Source organism: Petromyzon marinus, chromosome 6 (genome assembly GCF_048934315.1).
Source record: "Petromyzon marinus isolate PM22_M1 ecotype Great Lakes invasive population chromosome 6, UKy_Petmar_22M1.pri1.0, whole genome shotgun sequence".
Taxonomy (NCBI): Eukaryota; Metazoa; Chordata; class Hyperoartia; order Petromyzontiformes; family Petromyzontidae; genus Petromyzon; species Petromyzon marinus.
This window is the reverse complement of record NC_133672.1, coordinates 13,307,110-13,320,433: the sequence shown is the minus strand read 5'-3', so window position 1 is coordinate 13,320,433 and position 13,324 is coordinate 13,307,110. Positions and strand designations below refer to the sequence as shown.

General features: G+C 44.6%; 1 protein-coding gene across 2 annotated transcripts in view; it reads right to left on the bottom strand.

Annotated features, from left to right (window-relative positions):
- Positions 1–1,179: 1,179 nt before the first annotated feature.
- The window catches only part of LOC116939459 (cysteine-rich motor neuron 1 protein), a 71,431-nt gene continuing 59,286 nt past the window's right edge, over positions 1,180–13,324 (bottom strand). For both annotated transcript variants that reach the window (XM_032947845.2, XM_032947846.2), the window contains exons 14-17: positions 9,988–10,179; positions 8,600–8,716; positions 7,066–7,259; positions 1,180–6,378 (exon numbers count right to left, since the gene is read on the bottom strand). In XM_032947845.2, coding sequence (XP_032803736.1) covers positions 6,172–6,378; positions 7,066–7,259; positions 8,600–8,716; positions 9,988–10,179 — 710 coding nt within the window. In that variant the 3' untranslated portion in view covers positions 1,180–6,171. The remainder of the gene's footprint in view (positions 6,379–7,065; positions 7,260–8,599; positions 8,717–9,987; positions 10,180–13,324) is intronic.

Below are 13,324 nucleotides of genomic sequence, written 5' to 3'. Positions count from 1 at the left end.
GGCCTCATTTTGTAGGATTTTTCTCCCAACCGATAAAACCGCATGATGGGGCCCAGTGCGTGACACTGCCGCATTTCAGAGCGACCGACTTCTGTGCCTGTTACCCTGATTGCCTGCCAGTCTTCCATCGCGCGGGCGCGGCTCGTGTGGGTCACACGGGGATAGAACTTTATGAGAGCGAGCCCGAAGTTAACTTCACGGCATACTTTGGCGCGTCCTGACATGCCACGCTCCTGCACGCCAACGGCACGCTTCCTGGTGCTAATCAACGCGCCCAATTAATGCCACTCATTCCCCAAGCCGCAATCGGCGGATCGCATCTGGCGAATGCACGGTTCACTGGGGAGCGATTTTACGTGTTCCCCCGTCATAATACGGTTCTCTTACAGCTTCGCGAGTTCACTGCACGCGGCTTGAGCCGCTACTGTAAGTGTTACGCGACTTGTTGTGCTGAATGTTGCAAGCAAGACGGAGTCACTGTTCTCACCGCCATCACCACCGTCGCCGATTGTTCTCCGCTTTTTCTGCCCCATCCTTTTGAGGCAGAGCTGTTCCAGAGTGCCTGGCCAACCAGCTCACGGGGACAGTGTGGGGTCGAGGGGGTAGGGTCTCTCGTCTCGTTTTTTTTGCTTCCGTTGAAATCATGGTTGAAATTAGTTTGCCAATGTTTTTTTTTTATAACCATCTGCCAACACGTGAAACAGGTGGAGGGAATGTGCACGATCGCACATATACCGTGGAAGAACCATGTTCTTTTGAATTGCATCTGTCCGTACTGCAACCACTGTGGAAAACAATATCGGACAAAAGCGCACTCATGCCATGCAGATGGATTTACGACCCGGCTTTGACCTTGATTTTGGTTTATCGACTGCTTTCAACAACGTGGAGAGAGAGAGAGTGGGTGGACCTTGAGATTTGTTTTTCTGACCACGGCTAACATCAGTGGTGAATGATGTCTGAACTGGTCATGCCCCTCCCTTCACCCCCCCCCACCTCCACTTCACCAACTCGCACTGAGCAACGTGGCGGTGAAGTATGGTCAAACACTCAAACGCCCATGACTGACACTGCGCTTGGGTTATCCGCTATGGAATAGAATTGACAAGGAGCTCTTAACTATCACGTTCATGGCACCGGTGGCTTCGTAAGCAAGTCAGACACGAGGACAAATCAACGTGAGTTTTTGAGAAGTTTTTTTAATATATTTTTGAATGTAAATGATAAAGCTGGAAGCAAACAGTTTGCGACCACAAGTCAGATAAAGAGACAAGGCCGTGCGTACGCATGTCCACGCGTTGCGTGAATCAAGTGTGGACACGCGTCCCGTGTATGTACAAAACGTGCGTGTGTCGGATGCCATGCAATTTTACCCACTAATAGTCGCCCAGCGCGAGAGCATTGCGTGAGAGAGAGAGAGAAAAAATCAGCGTTAGCCATTTACAGACGGACGGGGGGTGGGCAGGCAGCGTCATCCCGCGGGACACCCATAACGTGTGGCCTGGGGGCACAGGGATGGCCAAAGACGCTGAAACAAGTTTGTACAGCAGATTTTGGTCACGCGCACGGTGATCCCACCACGAGCAATAGGCAAAGATCCCCCGTATAGCCTTAACAGACATTTGTGGCAAGTGCTGTTAGCGAGGCCGGAACGGCACACGAGGGGGTGGGGGTGGCCAGCATCACGCCCGGGCCGCCTTGGTCTCCCTAGCGGTGATGTTTACTACACACCACGCCAGGTACTTATTTGAGGTTTAATCGACCAAGGGGAAGCCCAGGATCGGTCCAGATAATCGTCACTGGTGTTGGCTGTGAGCGGCAACCGAACTCGGGTCACCGGGTTCATAGCGCAGCGCGCTAACCACTGCACTACCGCTCCCCACCACCGACACACAAACACAAATATCCCCCCGTATAGCCTTAACAGACTGTTGGGGCAACACACACACACATGCATGCACACACACACACACACATGGGCAATTCCAGGTCATTTTGCTTTAGCTATCAGCATTCGTCTATAATAAATAGGAACGTTAATTAAAAATAAATTACAAAGCATCTTCGTTATTAGCACAAGTAACTGCGTTGACAAATACTGTTCTTTACACTATTTTAAAGCAGAGCAGAAGCAAATGGCCGTTAAATAATAATACAAAAAACACAGACAATGTGGCGTATGCACTTTGCATGTTAAGCCTTTGTTAAACTGTAATTCATGGAGAAGCCAAATGTCATCATCGACACTTCACTCGTGACCAACACTGAGCTCTTATGCTCATCATCATTAGGCAACTAATGTCAAAAGGACAAAGCATGTTAAAAAAAAACCGATCAAACAAATAAAACCCCTACGTAACAAACATTTATAATAAGGTTCCGAATAAACCATTTACCATAATAAACCAAGTGCAGTTAAAATTCTTAAAAGCCAGCTCACGAAGTATGCAAAGGTTCTTACGGGTAAAAGTGTCCAAACCAGTAGGAAAACAAAAAAAGATGTAAAGATATAAAGACAAAAATAAAGATATGTTCTTTGAACTTTTCCAAATAAAAGATTTTTTTGTCTACATTATAAATACATTCAACAGTTAAACGAACATGGGAAAACTTTTTTTTTACAGATGTACACACACATTTCTGATCGTATATTTACAAACATAAACGGTAAATAATAATAGTGCGGCGCTGGGATCCTGAAAGCTGAAGTGGATATTGTTTCGCTCATTGGAGTGAGGCGCCACTCCTTCGGCTGCTCACACTTCTCATTTTGGTCGGTTCTACAGTTTGGCCCTCTCTTGTCACGTCTTCCAGGACTTTCTTCAGACTGCGACAAGCTGACATCAAAAAACAACTCCCCTTCCACCCCCCCCCCAAAAAAAAAATATTACATACATCAGTGCATTAGTTGCGTGTTCGATTAATCCTATGCTGCAATATGTTTTGGGCAGAGTTAGTTATCTTCTGAAATTTGTATATTATTTACCTTTTGCTGATTTATTTTCTGACTATAAATCACTGCCACATCACCTGGCTTCAATAAATATTACCCTAGAGAAATGACATTGTTAAAACAATAAATAATGTATTTCTGTCCTTAAAAATATACGACATTTATGACAGCTTATTTGTAATATTTCAACTCATATAATGAAACTGTGGCATTAAAATAAAAATTTTTGTGTGTCAGCTTTTCTCACTCACCAGCTATATCTCTTGAGTCTATGGCTGCCAACAAAGTGAAAAATGGAATATGATACATTGTTAAAGTACACATATACAAATCACATTGGCATTTTTCACTCAAGCGATGGAAAAACCCTCACTTGAAAAAAACTAAAAATTGTGATGTTGCATGAATTGCATTTTTTTTACCATTTACTAAATCAAAATAACTTAAAATGGGTTTATTTAATTAAAACATTCTAAATATACAAAAATAATAATATCGGCTCATACTCTGCGGTAACTTAAACATGCGGTTGTTTTCTTTGCTTCGTCTCCCTTGCTGGCTTACTTTACTTTATTATTTTAAATCAAGTGTGCAGACTAGCACATGACAATGACGAAAATCCTCTTGGAGTCTGCAATGTTGCAAGTGTAATTTTTTATGTCTTTCTGCTCATTCCAGTGATCTCGTTTGCCACACTGTACATGGTTCCTTGCCATTGGTGAGTGTTACAGTGCTCAAACCTTTAACCGCTATTTGCACCGATTGCGTAGATTTTTTTGCGGTTGTGCTGTACACCTCTCCGATATGTTTTCTGACCGTTACCGTGTTGCGAACAGCACGCAGTAACAACCCTGAAACGCATCGTAGAGTTATGTTTAAAAAATAATTATATATAGCAATTTATGTTCCAGTGGTTAGGTTTTCAGGGTGCGTACGCAATCAGTCGACGCTTGAACATCGCTGGCACGCACTCGATCCGTTGAAATTAAAGCAACAATCCAGTTTTAACTGCTCGTGTTATACACTGTGATTAACAAAGTGCGCTAAAGTGAATGGGCTGAAGGCAGTCCTGTGAAAGTGAAACTAAAATGAATCAGAAGACCATTTTCATTCTTTAATGATGGGCGGTGTCTGTGGAATAAGCCGGTTTCACACGAAAGTTAAGCAAATGTGACCTGCTTTGGGTATAGCATGCTGCAGTAACATCGATAAGAAAATGTATGAAGGCATTTTAACATCACTTAACATGGGTTTACGGGAACAGAAATGTAACAACGAAAATATGTTCACGATGCGCGATGTTTTAAAGATGAAATATATTGAACCGGAAATCAATCTCTGAAGTCAATAATATCTGCATGCTGCTATGGGTGTATTCCAAGGTTCCAAAAGCCACGGTACTGTATATAATATACAATATATACCGGAGAAATAGAAAATTGAAATAGTCATAAATAAATACACTTCATTATTTGCGACTAAACTTGGCAGCGTCATGTTTTTGGAAGTTTGCAGAGCGACAGTTGTTATAGATCCTCCATGCGACGATGTGAGACCCAGAGAGAGATATATATATTCATGTTTGAGACAGCCACACTCCAGTCAGACCAGTGAAAAACCAACACCCCCCCCCCCACCACCAAAAATAAAATCATGGATTTTCTGTCCCTTGAGTGTTGTGCACCTATATCATGAATCAGTTACACGTGTATTAATATAAACCTTAAATTATATTCACGTGGGCCACTTGTGCAAAGTATGAATTTGTAAAAGTAAAAAAAAAAGAGAAATATTGAACGTTTTTCATTCTTTGTTAACGTCGTGTTCTGCAGCCGGAAACAAACTGCAGGTTTCCGAGACGCCTCCGCACTCATGCCGATCGAGCGCTCCGCTTGGTTATCGACAGTAAATTACTCTCTTTCACGCACGATATTTACACAGTACTCTTCGTGGAGCTATTACTAGTCAATCATTAGCAACGCGTCTATAGTCCACTAAACAACAACGATATGTCACGACTCACATTGCATTGACACCTCATGGCCCTCCATTCATCCTCCCCTCCCGTGTTAGTCCTGAACTTCTCGACGTTACCCAATGGCACTCGAAGCGTGACACTCACTCTGGCACGCCAAGGCTGGGGTGTGAACACGAGTGCGTCCACGTGCCAAGCGAATCTCTCCAAACGCGTGTTTCTGTTGATAAATCACGTGTCCTGGGAGCGGTGGTTTCCATGCATGGTACTGCAGTTTCCATAGCCCGCTGTCAAAGCAACGCAACGGAAACAACGATATCCTCCAATAGCTTTCCCACCACCGTCGACAAATTTCAATTGCTCACTCACGACTGCTCAGTGCTCGTGCAAGTGAGCACTGCCGGCCAAGTGATAGCAGAGCTATTGTAATTTTGTAGCAATGGCAAACGTACAATAAGTGCACACCTTTAAAATGGAGTGAACATTTTGGGTTTAGACACGTATAATAAATAAACATTTAAATGTATCTTATTCGTAGCATGAATGCTTTTTTTATGTTTTGTCATATGGAGTGGATGGGAGGCATTGAGACAAACGGCACCTCCCTCTGCATCTCATTATCAATGGCTTTGACTCTGAGATCTGTTCCTGTCGTGGAAATACAAGCACACAGAGCACTGTCTGCTAACGTGTGTGCGCGTAAAGGATCCTATGCCATTGTTTTAAAGAACAGGCCACCATGACCCAGACCCATGGTCAAACCGCTAAAGTACAAAGCTTACCCTTGGCTAAATACTTATTGGGAATGAGCACAATGTAATGAGTAGTAGCTTGTGGGAAGTTAACAAAAGTTGTCTTACGGAGAGAACGTTCCCCATGATAGCAATATGATATTGCCGACAGAGATGAGTGCCGTCCCAATGCTCATTTGAGCCATGAAGTCACTTTGACTTTGATTTACATGTTTTTTTTTTCAGTGTAGCTCTATACAATAAAATAGTTTGGCATTCTTTGGTGGGAGACCACCACCTTACGTAAGTTCTGACCAGGACAATCCTGACACAGAAGTCTTCGGTAAGATCCCGACTCGCAAAACAGAACTGGACACCCCAGCAAAAACGTGGCGAGAGCGAAGTGAAAGGAGAGGGTTTTGCCGAATGCCCCAAAGCTTCAAGCAGAAGAAAGGCAAAAGGCACACACACAGTCGCTTTTTCGCTCGTGAGACATCGCTCATCCGCGCCGCTCAGAGGGCGTCCGTGCACTGGGCCTGTGTGGCAACGCCGCCCCCACCGGCGTGGCCGTTGGGCGTGGAGAAACAGCCGCTGTATCGCGCGTCCTCGTCCACCAGGTGCTTCATCCTGTGGGGGCTGTCCACCTGCACCTTGGTGCCCCGCTCGCAGTCCACGTACACCACCGAGTGCGTCTGCAGCTCGGGGCTGAAGCACGACTCCTTTGAAGGGCAAAAGGAAGGCAAAGGTCAGGGAGTCGGCGTGGCCGGTGCTGCCGATGCCACCACATCTCGGCCCTTCCTTTTCTCCTGCGTTCCACTAGATCCTGCATCTCTCGTAAAGTCGACGCTCAAACTTTGCAGAACCGGCTAACAGTTATCGACCGTCTGGCTTTTTATCTCTACCTTGATTACCCCCATATGGGTGCCACCCGAGTGCCTATGTCAGTAACCTGCCCTCTTACATCCTGGACACGTGTCACATCTAACGCAAATTCCTCTTCCTGATGGCATCTACATTAAAATGTTCTATTACCAACTTCTAAGTCGCTTACTCTCTTCTTTTACGCAGTTCTTAGCATCTCCACATGCATCTGCAATCAAAGCCCAGAAGCTTATATTCTGTTTAAAGACATAACTCATTTTACGGCTGTTTCCAAGTAGCAATTTTTGTTATTTTTATTTGATCAGGTAAAGCCCACTTGAGCTATATAGCTGTTTTTCAGAAATGACCTGGCCACAAATGATAGCTCAATGAAGTGTTTCTAAACGTGGAGGGAAAAACCGTAGGACCCAGAACGTGAACCGTATAAAGTTAAGTTGCATGCTGTTGGGTCACAGGTTCTCCACGAGCGGGCCCTCAGTAACATCGCGGCAGTTCTCGTGCCAATTTGCGCAGCGTACACTTGCCTTGCCGGGTGGCTTGTAGGCCGGGCTGGGGATCCAGCGCTTGTGGCGGTGCTGGTAGAGCAGCGCCGCACCAATGGCCACCACAGCCACAAGGGGCACCAGGGCCAACCAGGCGAGGTCCTGGGAGCGCGAGGCGTGAGACTGGTCGGCTGGGGCCAGCCGCAGATGGGCCCCTGGGATGTGGTTTTCCAGATCTGAGGGAGATCGGTCATTTGCGGTTGAGTATAACAAAGAAAAACGAAAAAAGCTGCCAGTGCCAAAGGGATACCTTTCAAATTATTATTTTTAGTATTATGGAGGTTTAAGGACAAAGTTTGATCTTTTTTCAGATTTTCAGATAAATTAGATGATGTAACAATATCACGTGATTTTTTTGTACCAACATAGGTTATGTAACCCAATGCCATGTGACACCACTTCTGGCAGGAAATAGGTGAATGTGATGTTGTGTAAAGTGACATCATTTCCTGTGGCAGCATGTTTTTGTATCAATATGAAACAAAACAATTGTATAATCCGTAATATCGTACATCTTTGGCCCTATTTTTCAGATTTTTCGGATTAATCTGAATATCAGGAACATCGCTTGGGTGAAGTGATATTTCTTTATTCGTTGAGCATATCTAGGAATGTGTACACTTTAGATTGCTTAACGGAGTTTACAAGAGGGTCTTGGGGCAGCAAAAACAGTGAACACAATGAATTCTGTTGCATAAACATAAACGCACGACCATACAACATGCTCTACAACACAAACCCTGAACGTTCACTTAAATAACCGGGATGAAATTGTGCATACGGCTTAATAATGCTCTTAAAAACAAATAATTTCTCATGCCACAACTCCCGTGTCACCTTGTCTAAATGCACATGTTAATTGGGAGATTTTGAACGAGATTGTTAATTGCACGCAGCTCATTGTATAGCCCAATCCAACACCCCCCCCCCCCATAAAGGTTTAAATATAAATGTTAATTGCTCACAATCAGTGTTTCCTCATGCTTCGTAATAAAACGTCAAGATCTCAGTCCTGTTATGCAAAGATGTTTGATATATAATGTTTATACAGCCCTCATGCAGACAGAAATATGTAAACTGTGCATATAAAGCAAACATTGAAAACAAACATCTATCTTGTTTAATGGAAGAAGTTTCTTGGGATGTAAAAGTCATACATTTTGGTTTGTACACCCATAAGTATGGGAGATAATGCTCAGTCATCTCTGAGAAATGATAAGGGCCAGCTTATTTGTTGCCCTTATAGAAAACAAGGACACACGACCAAAGAAACTCATCAGTTTGCTCCTTAAATAGCAGGGGAATTTATGAACAAAAAAAGCAGCTCATTTGAACTGTCGATAGAATCTTGCCAAGAAAATATCTCAACTCTAATGGCCCCTAAAATTATATCAATGCATTAAAAAAACAAAACTTTTTTGTGGTCTGCAAAGAGCACTTACTGAGTACAAAAATCTTATCCGAAGTTGCCTCTACGGGAAATGTATTGACATTTGGCGGGGGTAGGGGGCAATACCGTGGATTTCCTCAAGGACAGGGGTGGTCGGCAATGTCGCGGCGTTGTCTGGATCGATCTCATTCCACCGATCTGCCTTGTTCACGGGCACCGTCACTCCCGCTACCGTCGGCTCATCTGGACGGCCAAACGAAAATAAAATAAAAAAAAAACACGCGTACTCATGGATTCTATATCGCTGTCCAACGCGCGTTCGGTCTCTCAAGTATTTATTAGCAGCACACAGAAGATAAAGGGTAGCTGACACGGAAAAAAAAACATGTTGGCATATTTGCAAAGTTATTTCGGCACTGGTTTGTGTCTGCCAGTTTTGGGCAATCAATTTGGCCAGTTATCTATAGGCTTGATTTTTAATAGCAAAACAACTTTATACAGAAGTTTTGTTCACGTTTGATCATCTTTTTTTTACAAAAGTTATCACACACTCCCTGTACAGACACCAACAGAGGGACAGAGTGAATGGATAAACGCATTCAACTTTAGTTGGAAAGCATTAAAAACACCTACATATTAAGCAGACTGCTTTTTGTGTTTAGTTTGTTATCCTTCCACGGCACTTGTGATTAGCACAGTAGGCTACGTATGGTGCAAAAGAAGTTCTAAATACATAGACACTGCAAATATCTCCGAGGCAAACTTTGCCAAAGAAAGTAGACATTTCAGGCCATGGCAAATATGACCCGTTAATTTTTACACGTACACCGCACATCAGTTCACATATCTCTTGTGGCAACAAAGTACCTTAATCATAGTGCAGAGGCTCTGGGAGAAGTCGGTAGATGGAATAGGGGAGTGTTGGGAGGGCTGGAGGCTAAAGAGATAGCGATGGATAGGGAGAGAGATAGCGATGGATAGGGAGAGAGATAGCAATGGATAGGGAGAGAGATAGCGATGGATAGGGAGAGAGATAGCAATGGATAGGGAGAGAGATAGCGATGGATAGGGAGAGAGATAGCGATTTAAGAGGTGACAGAAGGTTTGAAGAAGAGTGAAAGGAATGGTTGTTAGAATGGGGAATGAGAAAGACATCGAATTGCATCTCCCACATCGTTCATAATGCACAACATAAAATGAGCGAGCCTTAAATATTCGTGTTCGCTTAACAGAGCCGAGTGCTGATGAGACTCAAAAAGTTAAATTTGTCCAGAGTTCACCTATTTAAACAAATGCTGCTGAAAAACATTTGTTCAGAAGGCGAATTGACCGATGGACTAAAATGCTCCTTTCATTTTGCACGGGGCAGAGGGGACTGCTGTCTGTCTATTCATTTTATTTTACTACTTGCGACCCACAATCCTCCACGACGGTGCATAAACGCATTTCCGGTATCGTCAACCCCGCCGTCCTGACGTCTTAAAGAAAGCTCCCCATTTGCAATGGCGCGATACCTGGGCAGAAGGGGCAGCACAGGCCCTCCAGGAAGAGGGGCTGGGCACACGTGAGGGTGGGGCAGTCGTCCATGGCACACAGCGTCTGGCTTCCCACGCAGAAGCAGTGGGTGCAGCTGTCCAGTGCCCAGCGCTCGCCGTCGCCGTACAGGCGCCCGTCGAATGAGCAGCCCGTGCTGAAAGGTGGCTCGTCTAACACACGCCGGACCCGCAACACGACGGCGATGACGATGTCAACATGGGACGATAACCACATCGTGCGCTAACACACCGCACCCAAGCGTGGTGCGATTCTAATAAGAGCGCGGTGCGGTTATAATCCCGCACCTCTGATTAGCAGAGTTGGCTATGTACGGTGCGGAAGAAATTCACATGCATGCATCTATACGTACAACCGCTACATTATTGAATTCTACCCCAGTCGTACAAGTGCACCTTTTTCACGGCTTTTTTTTATGGCTCTTTTGTGCCGATTTGACCCCGGGGCGGGCTCTCTGAAAAACACGAAGCTCGTACAATCAGCTTAAAGGTCGGCCGTAAAACCCGCAAGTGACGCAGGACCCTCACCTCGAGCGCCTGCTGTCAGCGTGTGGCACGTTAACGTCACAGTCAGGGCTGTGAGCATCGACAAAGCTTCTAGAGCCACGGAGGCTCACGGCGTTGCGCCCACTCTCGCACGCACGAGCAGAATTGCACCCCAGCAGCGTTTGAACTTTAGATATATATATTTTATCCCTCGGTTACATTTCAATTTCGCTGAAGGTGCCCTGTTATGAGATGAATGCATCTCCACAGTGAGCATTGTAACAGCGTAGTATGTCTGAGAACAGCCTCTGGAAGATGATGCCACAGAACTACGTCTGAGGTGACTCCAGCACTAGATGGTGCACCCTTTCCATGTCCCACAAGCAGTTATTCGTAGCATGGCAAACCAAGCGTTTTAGTCCTCAGAATTAGAAACTTCTGAAAAAAGTCTTGACTTAAAGCGTGCCAATAAATTGCCAATGAACTGCAACTTGAATCGCTACCAATGAGATCTTCTCTCAAAACTGCTCTAGAGGACTTGTACACCCCCAGCTGCCACTGCTATTCATTGGCGTAAAATAAAATAAAATGTTTAGCTCCGGATGACGCTGCAAAGTATTATCTGTATTTTGATTTAGCGTGCCGATCTTAAAGGTGCATTGAAAAATTTGATACTCCGACTGATGCTTCTGTTGTTGTGGAGTAACTCATGCAGCCAGCTATGGCTCTAGGATTTGGTGTTACATGTTATTTATGTAGTTTATTGTAAAAAATCGGCCAGTCCCTATGATCACTGTTACGTTGCAATTATGGCTTTATTTTTTGGTGATTTCGAAAAGTTTTTTGGTTTGGACATGTTTGTTTTGTTCTAGTACAGAGTTATACTGACGGCCTTCATCTAAGTTTTCTTGTGGTTGTTGTTGTTGTTTGTATCCCACTGGGATTTTTTGCACACAGCGTTGGTGTACGGTGCTTTTTTCAGGAATATTTTGCTGGTTTTTTTCATGGATTTTCTGTTTGCACAGTCACATAGTCACTTTAAGATGTTTTCTTGTTCGTGTTTTTGTTTTTTTGTTTGTTATGGTTGCACCCGATTCAAGAGCCGAATGGCTCACAGGGCTATACCAAAATAAATAAACTGAAACTGAAGGAATTCATATTCTAAAAAAAAATATTTGAAGCTATCTACGTGACTTTACCGAAAGACCCAAGAATATGAATTCTGAAAAAAGGTGAAAACCCAAAATGAATATACTCTTTTTGTTGTGTGCAATAATTAGTGATGGGGCTCAACCCACCAACTTGCAACACTTGAAGCCTCAGTTTAATCACAGTTTGCTGGTTGTAAAATAATACTTCTCATCTCAATGGTTCCTGAGCTGGCTTTAAATAGCAGTGTCTGTCCAGTGGTGTGCATTCAGTGCAGGACAACCCAGCAACACCATAGCACGCTCTGCCATGCGGCGCATCGCCTAGGCTGGGCTGGTCACGTGGGTATGCGTGGTTGGTATAGGTGACGAGGTTACGACAAATCTTTAAAACGCCTTGTTTTCTTGACAAGAGACATTATCTACAACAATGAGCACGACTGCTCTCCCAACAGGAAGGCACGTTAAACCACGGCAATCAATGCGTGCCTCGACAGGTTACAATCAGTGCGATGTATGTTCTTCTTACTATGAACATCATTATCATGCCAATTTACCCATAAAAGTCTCACGATGTTGACACTTCCACAATTCTGCAGTTTGAGCGCCAGCATTATACGCAAGAGTGCTCTCTATATCGCATGCCTGCACAAATTACTGTGGAGGAGGGAAGGAAAGAAGAGGTGTTTGAGAGGGCGGCTTGTGAATCCCGTTGAGTGCCTTCAGAGTGAGCGCTGGAGAGGGACGTGCTCGCGTTTGGAGTGCGCACTGAGAACGGCAAGACGCAAGGCATGCGATGGCCTCTGCAGTGCCAGGTACAAGTTCCCTGCAGTGCAAGCAGGCACATTTTTTTAACACTCGCACTCTGGCAAAGCATTTTTACAATGTTTACTGGTGCCCTTAGCTCCGATGAGTGCTTCGAGCACTGGCGAGTGCATTCTGCCCGCTGAAGGAAATGGAACACGCTCGTGCGCGTAAACGTGAACGGTTCACAGTTCGCGGGAAAGCTTTCACAGCCGATTGCACATAGTTGCTGTTTGTCGGTCGAGGTTGCCGCGTGAAGAAATGCCTCCTACGGTTTGTCTCCTCCGTTCGGAAAAGCAGCGCCTCAAACAGGCAGCAGTGGGATCGCGTTGGCTTAATTAGAAATCCATTAAGGGGAAATTAAAGACAAGCCACAGTGATTTAAAAAAATCCCATCTAAATTGAAAACGAATTTCTTTAGAACTGCTTTTTGTGTTCAGTTTGTTGTCCTTCCCCCGCACCTCTGATTAACATGGTTCATTGCGTATGGTGCAAAAGAAGTTCAACATACATACACGCATGCAACCCAAACTATGGACCATATAATAAACCACCGTAGTCTGCGCTCCTTCAACGGAGGAGAAGGAATAGCAAAACTACGCGGACTCTCTCTCGAAGCCCTCTTGTGCCTAGCAGACCTCGACATTGCTAAGGAAAGCTGGGTATAAAATATACAAAAGCAGAAAGAGCAAAAACACAGTAAAAGGGCAAGACATTTTTTGCCGTTTAATTTATACGGGACATCAGTTAATTACAGCTGGGGTGGCAAAATGATGAGCCAACTGCACTATGAACCAGGCAACCTGAGTTTGATTATCAACGATGGCTAACATTAGTGATATCTGAATGGATCCCGGGCC